A 14,002-nucleotide genomic window follows, 5' to 3' on the forward strand; every position below is an offset into this window, starting at 1 on the left:
CAAAGCTCTGATTTTAATCAGATTGAAATGTAGTTCAAAATGACATTACAGAATACTACTTTTGTTATGGAGTCGCAAGCATTAGGCATTTAGGCATTTAAATACTCTCGGCCATCGAACGCCATGTTTGAGCTTTAACCACGTCTACATGACAACAGGTATGTAAATCAAAACGCGTGAAATATATTTCAACAATAAAACTATACATTATATTGTGAATGGAATTAATCTATTTGCAAATTTCATAAAAAAAACAAAACTAAAATGATTTATACTTGTTGCATGTACAAGTTAAATGTATGATTTTAAGTGGTTATTTCTGACATGTCAATTCCTGTTGATATATCAAAGCATTGGATATTGATTATCTTTATTTCACAACAGCATCATTATGGCGGAACCAGAAAAACCCAGAAAGCACGATGTGATGATAAGCTACAACTGGGATAACAAAGAAACCGTTCTGAAAATACGGGAAAAGCTACGGGAAAATGGCATTTCCTGTTGGATAGACGTGGAGAACATGTCGGGATCGACCCTGGAAGCGATGAGCGCGGCGGTGGAGAACTGTACGATATTCCTGATGTGTTATTCCGGGAAATACTCGGAGAGTAACAATTGTCAGGCAGGTAAAGTTGATAAGGGGGGGGGGGGTTAAATCCCCCAAAACACTTGAGACTGCTCTCTCTCTCACTCTCTCTCTCTCTCTGACATTGTTCTGAATATGTGACATATCCATGCATTTATTTAGTAATAATGTTATTAACAAACTTTTTTGGGGTATTTTTAGAAGCGGAATATGCCAAACAGAAAGACAAGATTATAATACCATGTAAAATGGAGCGAGGATATGAAGCCTGCGGGTGGTTGGGCTTTCTTTTAGGCAGCAAACTTTTCTTTGAGTTTTCCGGAAAGTATCCGTTCGAAAACAAAATGAATGACTTGTTACGCGAGATCAAAGTTCGTCTTAATATGGAAACAGATGACAAACTTTCTACAGAAGTACAAAAGTCTCTACGAACTGGGGATCGTCCAATTGCGAAGAACGAAGGAGCGGGTAAGTTATAATTCAGATCTTACGAAGCTTTAGCAACAGTGTTCAGTTTGTAGAAAATTACAAATCATGTATAATTGATGGGTTTTCTTAGATTATCATTGTCCATTCAAAGATTAAATGTGATATTTTTTTAATACGGTTGTGTTTATCAGTTTTTTTATATTAATAAAATTGTTGATAAATACGCTTACTATCAGAACACTTTGAAAATACATGTAAATGACGTCCTGCGTATATAAATGCTATATGAGAGAAAGACAGTGGGTTTCTTACAATATCTCTCTTTGGCTCGATGAGTCTTTACGATATTTCCTTTGTTTGTTGCTTAATACTTTAAATAACCAATACTCAGTCCCATAAATTTTTTTCATTACAATAATTATAAATTTACACACTGCTTACAAATTCAGAAAGAGTTTTTGACCATATTCACATTGATCAAGAAACCTTTTCATTTTATGAAAAAAGTCGAATCCATTAGATATTATATAGTCAAGCTGAACATGTTTTTTTTCTTTACTCTAGATATTTCCAGAATTGTGAAGGAATTTCAGGTACATGACGTAGAAGGTGCCCGACATATTGCTCACTCTCCGCCAGACAAGTTTTGGATTGGATACGAAAAGAGTATTGCATTAATTGACAGCGAAGGAAACAAGCTCAGTGAAATTCAGAGATACCGGTTTACTTTCGGGGCACATTCTGTCACAAAGGAGGGACATCTAGTATACTTGAGTGGCGTCTCGGTGAAGCGGTACCTCAGTGAATCGAGCTCAGAGAATTTCATCACGGGTACGAACGTTGATGGCTGGAAGGCACGAAGCATATATGCCAGTCATCGGACTGGTGACGTCATCGTTGGACTTCAAAACGAAGGAAAGGGTATTGGGAAGTTGGCTGTATACGACAATAAAGGGACATACAAGCAGACAATAGAAAATGATGCTAATGAGAAACCGTTGTACACGTGGCCACGATACGTCACAGATAATATAAACGGGGACATCGTGACGTCAGATTGGTATGGCGGAATTGTAGCGACGGACCAAGCTGGGACTCACCGCTTCACGTACAATCTTTCTATACCCCGGGCGGTTGTGACAGATTCTAATGGCCGTATATTTGGTTGCAATAACACCCCGAAAATTCATGTGCTTGACCAGAATGGCAAGTTTCTGATGAACATCCTCACGGGCTCAAAAGATGTCTTCAGTCTGTACATCCATCAAGACACAGAACTCTATGCTGGATATGACTCAGCCAAGAAGATTGTGGTCTATAAACTGTAAACATACGTGTAAGTTTAATTGAATTCCAAATGGAATTTACATTATTTCATAGCAGAGAAACAAAATTTTAGATTGTACATACTTTTGGTCAATCTAACATTACGCTGCTGTAAATTCAGCTGCATTCACCGCAAAAAGTTCATTTACTTGTGGCAAGTAAACTCAATATTTATAAACCATACCAGAGTACCTAATAAGTATAACTGGAACACATATGCATGTATCCCACAGCTGATTGGTGGTATTGTGTACCTGTATTTAACAATCTATTGCTCTTGTCTCTGCAGGGTTTGAACCTAAGTCCTCCGGTTTAAGGTGGCTGAACGGTCCACAAATCATTCATGAGATCTACTTTAGATACTATTTTTTTAACTAAAGGATGGTCCCACAACTAGTCTGAGCCATATGTAATAGTTATATCATTTAACTAAAACTTGCACATCATGCGTACGTCAAAAAAAAAGTAAATCGAATTGGGTAAATCCATAAGTATAATCAGACGAAAGTGATCAAGATGTTTAAAAAATCAAAAACAAATTTATATCAATAAAATGCAATAACAGTTTATAACAATTTAACTATTATCTTATTGATTCATTTGTTGTAAGAATTAACATATATCGCAGCATTTTGACAATCGGAGACTATTCGTCAAACAAAAATTGTAGCATTTCCGGAATGACTTTCGTTAGCAGTTTGTCTTTGCACAAGGTTTTGTAAAGTTGGAGATATTCCTCTCCCAGCGCCCTCAAACGGACAAATAGATCCATAATTTTGGCCAGTCGTCTTCCGCCAGTTTGTCCGTGGGTTTCCTTCAAGAGATTTTCCAGCGACTCAGTCAACTTCGTCTGAATTTCCTCCACTTTGTCGGGTTCTTCCAGGGAACACCTATCTGTTTAAACAAAGAAATGACGCAAACCAATAACATGTACATTTTAGGTAGCATCCACATCAAAGTTATAATATTTATCAATTTAAAGCACACAGAAAATCAATAAATAACGTTTCCTTTTCGGGATTTCTAGTCAACCTTGTTGTCAATGGTTCATCCCGAAAAGTAACGATAGTGTTCTTTTATGTAGTGTAATTTTTTTTTCAACTATTTGTATTGTCAAACTCGATTAGTATTTACGCCAACGTTAAGCTTTAAAAACAACATCAGTGTAGCAAACTCATAAAAATTATCCATATTTAGTCATATAATATTAAGGTATTTTCTGTTACTTTGACTATTCAAACTAGAAATACTAGTTCTGCACAACATTTTATAAATTTTGTCCAACTTGACTTCGTATTTTGTATGTTGTTAACAGTATTACAATACTAGCATCATACGAGATAGGTATTTTTTACTCACTGCCATGTTGTTTTGGACGTACTGAGTTAATATGAACATGGAACTACTTCTGTCTAATCTATTATAGATAATCTGTAAAATTACCTCGGAATGTAAGAGAGATGGCGAGCACCAAAGCATGCTCCTCTTGAGAAAAATCGCACTCCTTGACCCTCCTGGCAAACTCGAACCATCCCCTGAACACCTCGACAGGTGTGTAAGGACAGATCTCGGACCTGTGGAAACTCTGGCCCGTGTAACTTATCATCATTTCTCGCTCAGAGTCCAGGGCCCGGTACTGAAGGATGGCGAAAAACTCGAACCGGGAGGCTGAAAATCCGAAATGAAACAAGATTTGACCAAAAATGCTTTATGATGTGTCAAAGTCAGATCGCTATACAGTATATACATCTAACGAAATAACGGCGGTCTACATAACTTTCACTTTGTCCGAATTAACGAGTTTTTGTATATATACAAATAGCACGGACTAGAATTTCTAAAACGAATTTAACGTGGTATGGGACACTTCCATGTTGTGACGTATTGTTTATCGAAATAAACAATAAAATAAACTGTAATTATAGAAGAAGTTTCTTTCCCAATCTTGTCATCCAACAGCGTAGCGTAGTGGGTTAGATGGTTTACTACGAATCAGTAAGTCATGAGTTCGAATTCCCGGGGGGTTCTACAATTTTTACCTCTCCAAATGTTTATAAAAGATATTTTTTGGTTAATTGTTGTAAAAGTGGAAAATTCTAAGTATTAAGTATTTCAATTATAATGTACTTTAATCCACATTAATATCGACAAATGTCCCATGCCACCTTAATGTCATATATGGACACAAAAAGTTGCATTAAAATACATGTACAATTGTGTTATTTGCGATACCTTTTAAAAGCGTGGACTGGTCCTTTGGACTTAAGGTTTTGAAGTTTGGAATTCCGTGTGTAAATTGCACATACTCCTTTACAATCTGGACCATATCACGCCGTCCGTCCTGCAGTAGTTTCATCCGCCCGTCAACGTCCACCTGTGTTTTCTCGTAGATTTCGTTGTATTCATCCGCCGGCAGAAACTCCAGGTTTCCAAAAAGTTTTGTCTTTTCTACGTATTTTTTCTAATTGAAATATTTAGGTTACATTTACATTTAGTTTAATTTGAAATAATTTAATAGTAGTAATGGTTTAGCTTTCAAGCAGAGTAAAATTGTTTCATGTTCTTTTTTTGTATTCAATTCAAAAATGAGAAATATACCGAGTACTATAGAATGTATATGTGTGGTTGTTTATGCTGTATTTACTTGTTTATCACTGTATTTACTGGACATAACTTCATTTTACTTCAATTAAACCTGATTTGTCTAATTTATAAAAATCAATCAAACTGCTTACATTACACTTCAGTGCAATACCGTCTGGTTAAAATTACAGTTTCCTTTACTTATTTAGAACATAAAGAGCTAATGCTGTCACTTACATAACCCTCCTCAAACAGTTTTTCCAATTCCTGGTCATTCAGAGACCTTTCAAAAGGTTGCAGCGCCCTGTAACCCTTCATCAAGTTCTCTCTAAGCGTATGCGCTTCCGACTGATTTGATTGGGAGTCGGGAGCACATAGCGATGTCTTTGTGATTGTACTTTGATTCACAGCCTGTTTGGTGAGGATCTCTTCTGATATATCAAGAATACAAGCATGGTTATTAGGTGAATCAATGATACTTCCGGGGGAACCGGAAGTTAGTGAGTTAGAACACAACACGGACGACGAACAGGATGGGACTTCATCCTTTCGGTAAACATCGGGCGAAAAATTTATTGAAGAGTCTGGAGGTGAGAGGGAATCTGAAAGAACCGAAAGTCTGCCGTTCGGATCTGACGTCACACTGTTTTGACACTGATTCTGTCGTAAAATGCCGTTTTTGTGTAATTTTTTCACCTCCATTATCACGTTCGTCCGCTCTGCGACTGTGTACCGCCCCTGTCGAATTCCTGAAAGTACAAACAACGTCATTTCAATTACATGAAACTGACCAGGACAATAACAGTGCATTCATTGAATGAAATAATTCAAAAATAATTCCTATTGGTTTCCCCGTCTTGGCATTACCTTCTTTGGACATCCCGAGCTCTTGGCATTTTTTGAGACGACATGCGGAGCAATTTAACCCTTTCTGTTGTTCATCTATAATGCAGTTTCCACCTTTGTCACACTTATATGGAGAAGTTCGCTGGAGACATCGGCGAAAAAATGCCTGTAGTAACCGCAAAAATTATTAAAAAGAAACTATTTTTGTGCATTTTAAATAATTATTATTCATGTTAAACTTAATAAATGTTTACGTTATTGCAACAGCATTACAGCAATAATCTCATATTTTTTATATTTATTATAGTAATCAACGTACTGTATACTTGCTTCAGAGAGCTTCGAAAACATGAGGGAGTTTATACAATATAAGTTTCTTTATCTGTATAAAAATATTTATTCAACAGAATAAAATTCGTATGCTTTAATGCATATTTGTATTTTGATTTGAACATATTTCCATTGTACAAAAATACAATTGGGATTGGGCACAAGTTCCATAACTTAGATATTTTCAACATTACTTACATGTACATCATGTACATGTAGCTTAATATTTGATATACAAAAAAAGTAACCAACACTCAGACAAACGAAATTCACCTTGCAGGCTTCACAGCTGTAGACTCCAAAGTGTATCCCGGAGGCTCTCTTTCCACAGATCCGGCAAAACGGAAGCTCCAGGGGCTCGGAGGATGGCACATACTTCTCCCGTTTTCGGTTCCGTCTATTAACTTTCTCCCGACTCTTATTCTCCATTGGTGCTTTCTCTGCATTGACTACATCCATAGTTTTTCCCTGTTTTTATAATCAAAAGTTGGAGATGAGAATATTTACAAAATGCCTTGAATACACGTTGAATAGTACCATCTGTCAGAAAGAAAATGGTGTCTTTCATATTTTTGTAATTGTTGTTCGATTTCTTTAGACGAATTAATGCTATACAAAGCTGTCAGCACGATCCGCGTGATGCGGTTACACATTTTCTTAATTCTAAGAAATGTCATATGTAAATCATTCTTACAGGCTATCTAATAAGAAGAAATACATGCGCAGAAGACTATATTGTACACGTTTAAGACCTGGCGAGTTTCAGACCCCCCCCCCCCCTTCTTTTATCAGGAAATTGAACTTTTATGCATGTATGACGGCAAACGCTACTGTTTGACAACGCATACCATTGTGTTGTCATTGACGTCAACTAAGTAAAAAAATCTAATCAAAGGAGAAGGCAAAATTACCAATTGTTATATTCACAATATACAATTGAATAATTAACCATAAATCATTCGTCAAACTACTCCAATAAACGTTTAAAACTGCATATATATTGAAAAAATCATACCCTTATTCTTTCTATACATGTAGCTCGACAATTATATACAAAACATTGCATATTTACATACTGCACTAATACACATGCAGGCTGCAAACACATACCTGCTGCGCATACCCTATTGTCTCACTTGACTTACCTTATTACCGCCACGTTCAACATAATCACATAATTTTACTGATCGCATTAAAACACCCCACCCCCCCCCCCCCCAAAAAAAAAAAAAAAAAATTATAATAATAATAATAAAAATGTAATAAATAGAAAATAGATAAACAAATAATTTCTTTTTAAAAGTCATCGTGCAAACAAAATTAAAAAAGACTATCATTTTATTCTCTCAAAATCTGCGATATAAATAATATTTAGTACTTCATAAAACATATGTAAAAAAAATATATATATTACCAAATCAATTGATTAATCATCTACTTACGTAAATATAACAATCATAAAACATAAGTGGTGTAATTTTTAACCTAAATGACGTGGATTTCATTGAGCTTCTTGTCCGTGTAGTTGTGCATTGACACCGAGTGTTAGATCTATTTTTCATCGACCCTCAAAACAACTTCGTGACTGTCATAATCCATCTGGTTATTTTTTTCATCAAATTTATATTGAAAGTATTCGCACTTAAGCAAAAAAAGACTTATCGCATGTATATAAGGTGCGATTGAGCAATAAACAATTGTGAAATAAGCGATGATGGTGATTTGGAAATGCGTTTTTACTGAAGAACTGAGATGTATTACATGAAGAATATACATGCAAGTATACCAAAAACTTTTAACAGTAAATAGAGCGAAAAAAAGAATATAAAACGCCTCGGTGCATTGTTTATGCCTGAGTGACAATCCTTTGATCCGCCATTGGTCTATCTGTGCTCTACAAATAGGTCAAAATTTGGAACGACCTAATCGTACTTGTAGATAGCATGTAGCAACAACAATGACATATATTTAAAGTTAAGGATTGTAAATCATATAAATGAATTAAAAAATTGCAAATTACAGTTTAATTATCAATTTGGTGTCACGTATTCATCCTGATTTTATCTGACAGTGAACCAGTTCAAGATCACTGTCACAAACGATCAATTTCTTTTTAATAAATTGAATATTAGATAATTCACAACAAATCTTTACCTTTACATATTATGTGTTGAATCTTTACAACGGTTTTACATGCGAGCAAGCCCTGGTCACTCTATGGTTATCTTGCGAAGACAAACACATTCTACCATCATAGGTACGAGTTAACAAATGTGTTGTGTGTGATTTGACTATTTGACGGAAAAGAGAAATTGGTGGTCGCTTCTTCTTTCTCTCTTTCTTTTTTTATTTAAATACATGTACATCAGGTTGAGAAGCATAGTCAATATATATGATCGTAGACACAAATATAGTTCAATCAAAAATACACTTCTTCTATTCAAAGAAGATGGGGGAATAAGATGGCGCAAAAGCAAAATTTTTAACTATAGTCAGTTTTTAATATATTTAACTAAAAATAAGAAAAAAAAATTGTTGGAAATTTTGATGGAATCGAACCCAGAAAAACCCTAGATATATAAAGTTAGCTTATGTCAGGTACTCTAACCACTGAGCCATTTCAGACACAACAAAGTGGGCTTTTTAAATATTATGTGTGACTTTGGCCACGAATTACAGGACTTGTATTACTTTTTCAAAACGTTCAATTGTTGGGATACAAAATGATATATTTTATGTATAGTGAGTCATCTCTCCACGTTTCCGTTGATTGAAATCGGTTTGTTTTCCAACAGACCTTAATTAGACTATGAGAAAAATATGGAGCACAGACTCACTCTATAAAAGAAAATGCCTTAAAGTTCTAAAAAGTGACAGTATTTGCAGGTTTTGATATGTATACGCCTGTTTGAGTCAACATATTCCAAGTCTTTAACATACCTATAGGTTCAAAATCAATGATTTGTTAAATATATATTGTTCCAAATGATTTTAAAAAAAACCCATCAGATTTATTGATACTTTAATTTTTCAGTAGCCTGTCCGACAGTTTATAGGCATTTTACACGCCTTATCCACTCATCTTCTTTCTGGAACAGTGAGATTAGCAATATTCCAAAACTACGTACTTAAATTACGCACCTTTGAAAACAGTTTTTGGTAGAGAAAATTGTGTAGTTTTAGATATGCCTAAACAATTGCGATCAATTTTGGCTCAGTTTAGATGTGGCATTTTACCATTGAGAATTGAGACGGGTAGATACCACGGTGAACCTGTTGAAGAGCAAATTTGTACTTTTTGTTGTAAAAATAGTATCATAGAAAACAAAATTCACTTTTTATTACATTGTCCTTTATATAACGACTATAGAAGAATCCTTTTCGAAAATACTGGGTTTGATCAATTACTAGATTTGTCAGATACAGATGCACTAATTGTTCTTATTTCAAATTATCCTCGGAAGGTTGCCAAATACTTATATATCATTCTTTTACACGTAGACAATCTTTATTGTTCAGAAAATAAACATACACCGTATTATATAAACTATGCAAACTCAAGGTTCTGAAGAAAGTTTTATACTCGTACATGTGTATTTTCAATCAAATCTTTGTTTACCGCTTGATGCTGTGTTATTTTCTTTTCTTTTTCCATGTATTATTCAGTCTTCCCATAAACTAGAGTTATCGTTACTGAAAGAGTTATCTGCCCCTTACAGTTCAAAGTGGCATATAGGCCCGACGGGCCGGGTGTTTAATCTATGCTGACTGTTGTTAATATTACACTTGGAAATGTATACACATGTTACTATAAATAAAAAAAACTACTTACTTACTTAAAATTACTATATATATATTTTACATGATAAGGATGAAGGTGAAGTTTTCGAGATTCCTCAATGATTAAGTCTTTTTCCTGAATAAAATATGTCAAATATATGTACATAGTATAGTTCAAAAAGTATTTTAAACCCCCCCCCCCCCCAAAAAAAAAAAACAAAAAAAAAACAAAAAACAAACAAACCCCAAAAACCCTGGGGGCTTCGCCACTGACTAGTTCAAATGTACTCAAAATTGTTAATTAATGTTTTATTAAACGTTAATTTTCCCACTTTATTAGAAATTTAATTCGAAACACTTTGAATAAATTACAAATGTACAAAATTTTCTGCGAAGATAAAAAATAAATTTTATTTTTACATATATCATTACATGTATTTTACAGAAAATAAATGTGAACTTTTTGAACATATCATCTATAAGCAAGGACGTATGAACTACATACTATATATACTTAACATATACGTCCCTATTAATTATAAGGAATTATAAAAAGCAATCTAGCTGCATACATGTATGTATGACAAGAAAATCGAAGTGGGAAAAAGGGATGCTGTTTATCAGTGACAAAAGACTATAGCCCCTACCACCACCCCCCCCCCCCCTCCCTCTCCGGTTTTACCGGTAGGGTTCTAACAGGAACTTTTGACACGTAAAAATGCTTCCAAATCGTAAATCCAGTTAAGAGGAGGCTGCGTGGGTGGTCAACAAATTATCCATAAGATCTATACTTTAAAATTTTTGAGATGATTGCTTTAGTCAAATTACTATGTAAATTAAAGAAGAAAACATACAAATATTTTAGCTAATTGAAATAGGACCCCCTACACCTTTATGGAGGGCTTTTCTTTAAAGGAGATTGATATACATAATTTTAAAGCGGTATGTGGGACAACTGTCGATATCATTGTGTATAAAAGAACATTATAATCAGAATGCTTTCACCGTATAGAATTTCCTTTTACAATATTTCACTAAAAATATGTTTTAATAAAAATTTTGGAAAGGTAAAAAGTATAAAAGCCCTAGCAGGATTCGAACATTTCATGACTTACAGCTTCGGTGTAAATGCTACTGAAGCTGTTGGGAAACAATTTAGGGATAGAAAAAAATTATAAACCCTAAAATGACCACTGCACGACTATGTATATACAGCGCTGCTATAGATGCCATTTTAGGAATAATCTCATAAAGTTATCTCGCTTATAATATGATTATTATAAATGATATAAATATTTTTGTTTGGCCGGGGGGGGGGGGGGGGGGGGGGGCAATGTTCGGTAATTTTACTTTGTGCATGGGTTTATTAAAAAAAATTAAGTTTTAATTTTCCTCTAAATTCGCTCATGATCCCATCGCCAAAATACAATTATTTCATCATTTTTTTTCCAACAAATTTTACTTGTGTCCCCAACAAATTAAATCTCGATACTGTATGGCAACCGTTGCAATAAACTTCAAGTATATCATTATCTTCAGAGATTGAGGTGGACAAAGAGAAGTGGACAGTCATTAGCCGTCATCCAATTCTGTTATATCATTTCTCATAAGAAGGGATAATCGGGGGAGGGCTAAATTATTGCTGCTACAAGTAACATAGTCATACTGTCGTCTTGGGCATACATACAACGTAACTTTTCAGGATTTAAATATATAGGTATCATAATCCTCGATTTAAAATGTTAAGATTGTTGAACTTAAGTCCTGAGTTCACTGAAAATTGTGTAACACTACCGAATACATCGGGGGGGGGGGGGGGGGGTTGCGATTATCCAACTTTCGTTTTTTTGCCATCGTTTTTACATCGCAAAAATACAATTCGCAGATTCGTTCCTATGTTTTGGGGTAGCCATTTTGGGTCACCTCTGTTCTGGAAATTATGCATCATATATATATTGATTCTACTCATAAATTCAAATTTTATATTGCCAGTTAAACTATCTTAAATAAAATAGTAAAGAAAAAATTACATATTACAGAGTTTAGTATGGGACAATATATTGCTGCGGAAGGTTTTTAAGAAGAAAATGAACATTTTTCATAACTCAGTTGTTTTAGAGTACCGTCACTTTAGCTTTCTTATTTTCAGTGCAAACAAAATTTTCAGATACTTTGTGCATAAGGATATCTTTATTTTGTTACGAAAAACATAATTTTACAATTTTTCAATATTTCTATCGACACATATTGGCAAATTTAACTTAATATTTCATAAAAGTCAAGGAAAAATGAATCCCAATTTTTGCCTAAAATCAGCTTATTTCATGCCATATCTCAAATTTTACATTATAGACCTGTTTCATTTTCTGAAGTTTTAAGATTTTTCTGACAAGTTTATCATAATTTGAGAAAATGTTTGAGACTTTTAAATAATTTCAATACATGTTGAATTGGTAATGGATAAAATCAGCGTTTTATCAGTGCAAAAAGGTCAATATATCAATTAGGTGAAGAAATTGTAACATTTTTCTTTATGATAATTTTAGTTTTATTTATTTTAAATGGGATAGATTTGTATTTGATGCCAGGGTTCATTCCGATAATGAAATAAAGAAGGAAAAGCGATTTATGTGCAATCTGCACTTTCAGTGCAGAAAGGTCATATTAAATACACCGTAGCGCCAAATGAAGCATACAAACCCCAAAATTTTGTTTTGAATTTTGGTTAAGCTATGTGTGTTGATTTTTAAGAAATACTTTAGAAAAAAAACTTTTGATCGCAATGACAATCACAATGAACTTTATTCTCATAACTGAATTTACAGTGTAGAGAAAAAACATATGTACAGTATGTACAAACTACAATATATATAATACATGAAAATCAATGATACAGGCATGATGAAGGGATAACAGATATAAAATCAAGAGAGCTAACTCTCTCAGATATAGTATCTAATAGTTTACAAATATTGGTAAGTTGGTTTATGTTTGTGACATTAAACATTTTTTCAAATTTTACAATATTTGGATTTGTTATGAAATATTTTGGTAAACATCTAACCCTTGAATTGGATATATATACATCAGTACATTTGAAAAGGTAGTGAAATTCATCCCCTATTTTATTGCAGGTACATAGTTTACAAATTCTGTTTTCTCTAGGAATATTAAACCATCTACCTATCTCAATAGGTAATTTAGCATTACCAGTTCTAAAGTTACAATATTTCTTACATAATTGTGTTGGCAAAGTCAATAAATACTTTTCAAAATCCAGTGACTTTTTAAAAATCCTATAATTTAAACCTTTTGGAGAATTATGTACCTCACTATACCATGATTGTTTAAATTGGACTAATAAAATATTGTATCCTTTAGATTTTAACCAGGGTATGTTTATTGTGTTTTGATACCATATATATGTCAATCCACATTGATTTAAAGTTTTCTTAAAACATTTTCGTTATGCAATCCTTTGTTACTTTAAACTATTATATAGCATAAAGTACTTGTAGATTTGAAAACAAATCCAAAAAGTTACCTGTAAGTGTCCAATAAGTTTCCAAAAACTGTCCATTATTTTAAAGAATGGACAGTGAAATCTGCCCAGTAAAAAATAATGGATAGTAATTGTAAACTTATTGGACAGGTACAGGTGACGTGTAATAAAACAAATAACATGCAAAGCCATACATCTGAGAACAAAATGAAATTTAATTAAGCATGCTTTGATATATAATAATCCAAATGAATTGACACAACTCTGTAAAATAATTCAAATGCACTGGTACATGTACATGAGTGGAAAATAATCCAAATGCAGTTGTATACAGGTATACATGGAATCAGGAAAATCCAGATTTGACTTTGCCTCCGTTTTCTTAGATAAACCACTCCGTATTAATCATCCAAATCCTGCTGATTCAGAGGTTTTAAAAACCTAGTATTGTTCTCTACCTCTTGACTGGCGTTAATCATATCTTCATCAGAGATATCAGAAAAGACACAGTTCTGAATTAAATCAAAATCTAGCACAGCCTCCATATCTAGAATGTCACTTAGAACACCATCCGTGTTTGGATGATTTTCATAACCATCCTTGCATTTTGACTGAGT

General features: G+C 33.7%; 2 protein-coding genes across 2 annotated transcripts; one reads left to right on the top strand and one right to left on the bottom strand.

Moving 5' to 3' along the window:
• Positions 1–74: 74 nt before the first annotated feature.
• Positions 75–2,525, top strand: LOC128155572 (uncharacterized). The gene is made up of 4 exons (XM_052817343.1): positions 75–158; positions 385–629; positions 791–1,057; positions 1,583–2,525. Exons 2-4 carry the CDS (start codon positions 392–394, stop codon positions 2,344–2,346), a joined length of 1,269 nt encoding a protein of 422 aa, XP_052673303.1. The 5' UTR covers positions 75–158; positions 385–391; the 3' UTR covers positions 2,347–2,525.
• Positions 2,526–2,925: 400 nt separating this feature from the next.
• LOC128155562 (nuclear receptor ROR-beta-like) lies at positions 2,926–8,408 on the bottom strand. The gene is made up of 7 exons (XM_052817334.1): positions 8,258–8,408; positions 6,377–6,571; positions 5,795–5,939; positions 5,165–5,676; positions 4,577–4,805; positions 3,788–4,012; positions 2,926–3,238 (listed from the first exon to the last, which is right to left on the bottom strand). The coding sequence occupies exons 2-7, from the start codon at positions 6,560–6,562 to the stop codon at positions 2,991–2,993; spliced, it is 1,545 nt and encodes a 514-aa protein (XP_052673294.1). The 5' UTR covers positions 6,563–6,571; positions 8,258–8,408; the 3' UTR covers positions 2,926–2,990.
• Between the last annotated feature and the right edge of the window lie 5,594 nt (positions 8,409–14,002).

This window comes from Crassostrea angulata, chromosome 1 (genome assembly GCF_025612915.1).
Source record: "Crassostrea angulata isolate pt1a10 chromosome 1, ASM2561291v2, whole genome shotgun sequence".
Classification (NCBI taxonomy): domain Eukaryota; kingdom Metazoa; phylum Mollusca; class Bivalvia; order Ostreida; family Ostreidae; genus Magallana; species Magallana angulata.

Bases quoted from the DNA above. Each gene is read 5' to 3' on its own strand.
- LOC128155572 (XM_052817343.1), top strand. From the start codon at position 392: ATGGCGGAACCAGAAAAACCCAGAAAGCACGATGTGATGATAAGCTAC. The intron at 630-790 runs GTAAAGTTGATA...GGGTATTTTTAG, and splicing joins GAGTAACAATTGTCAGGCAG to AAGCGGAATATGCCAAACAG. The intron at 1,058-1,582 runs GTAAGTTATAAT...TCTTTACTCTAG, and splicing joins TGCGAAGAACGAAGGAGCGG to ATATTTCCAGAATTGTGAAG.
- LOC128155562 (XM_052817334.1), bottom strand. From the start codon at position 6,562: ATGGATGTAGTCAATGCAGAGAAAGCACCAATGGAGAATAAGAGTCGG. The intron at 4,806-5,164 runs GTAAGTGACAGC...TATTTCAATTAG, and splicing joins AACTGTTTGAGGAGGGTTAT to AAAAAATACGTAGAAAAGAC. The intron at 4,013-4,576 runs GTATCGCAAATA...TCGGATTTTCAG, and splicing joins CCAGTCCACGCTTTTAAAAG to CCTCCCGGTTCGAGTTTTTC.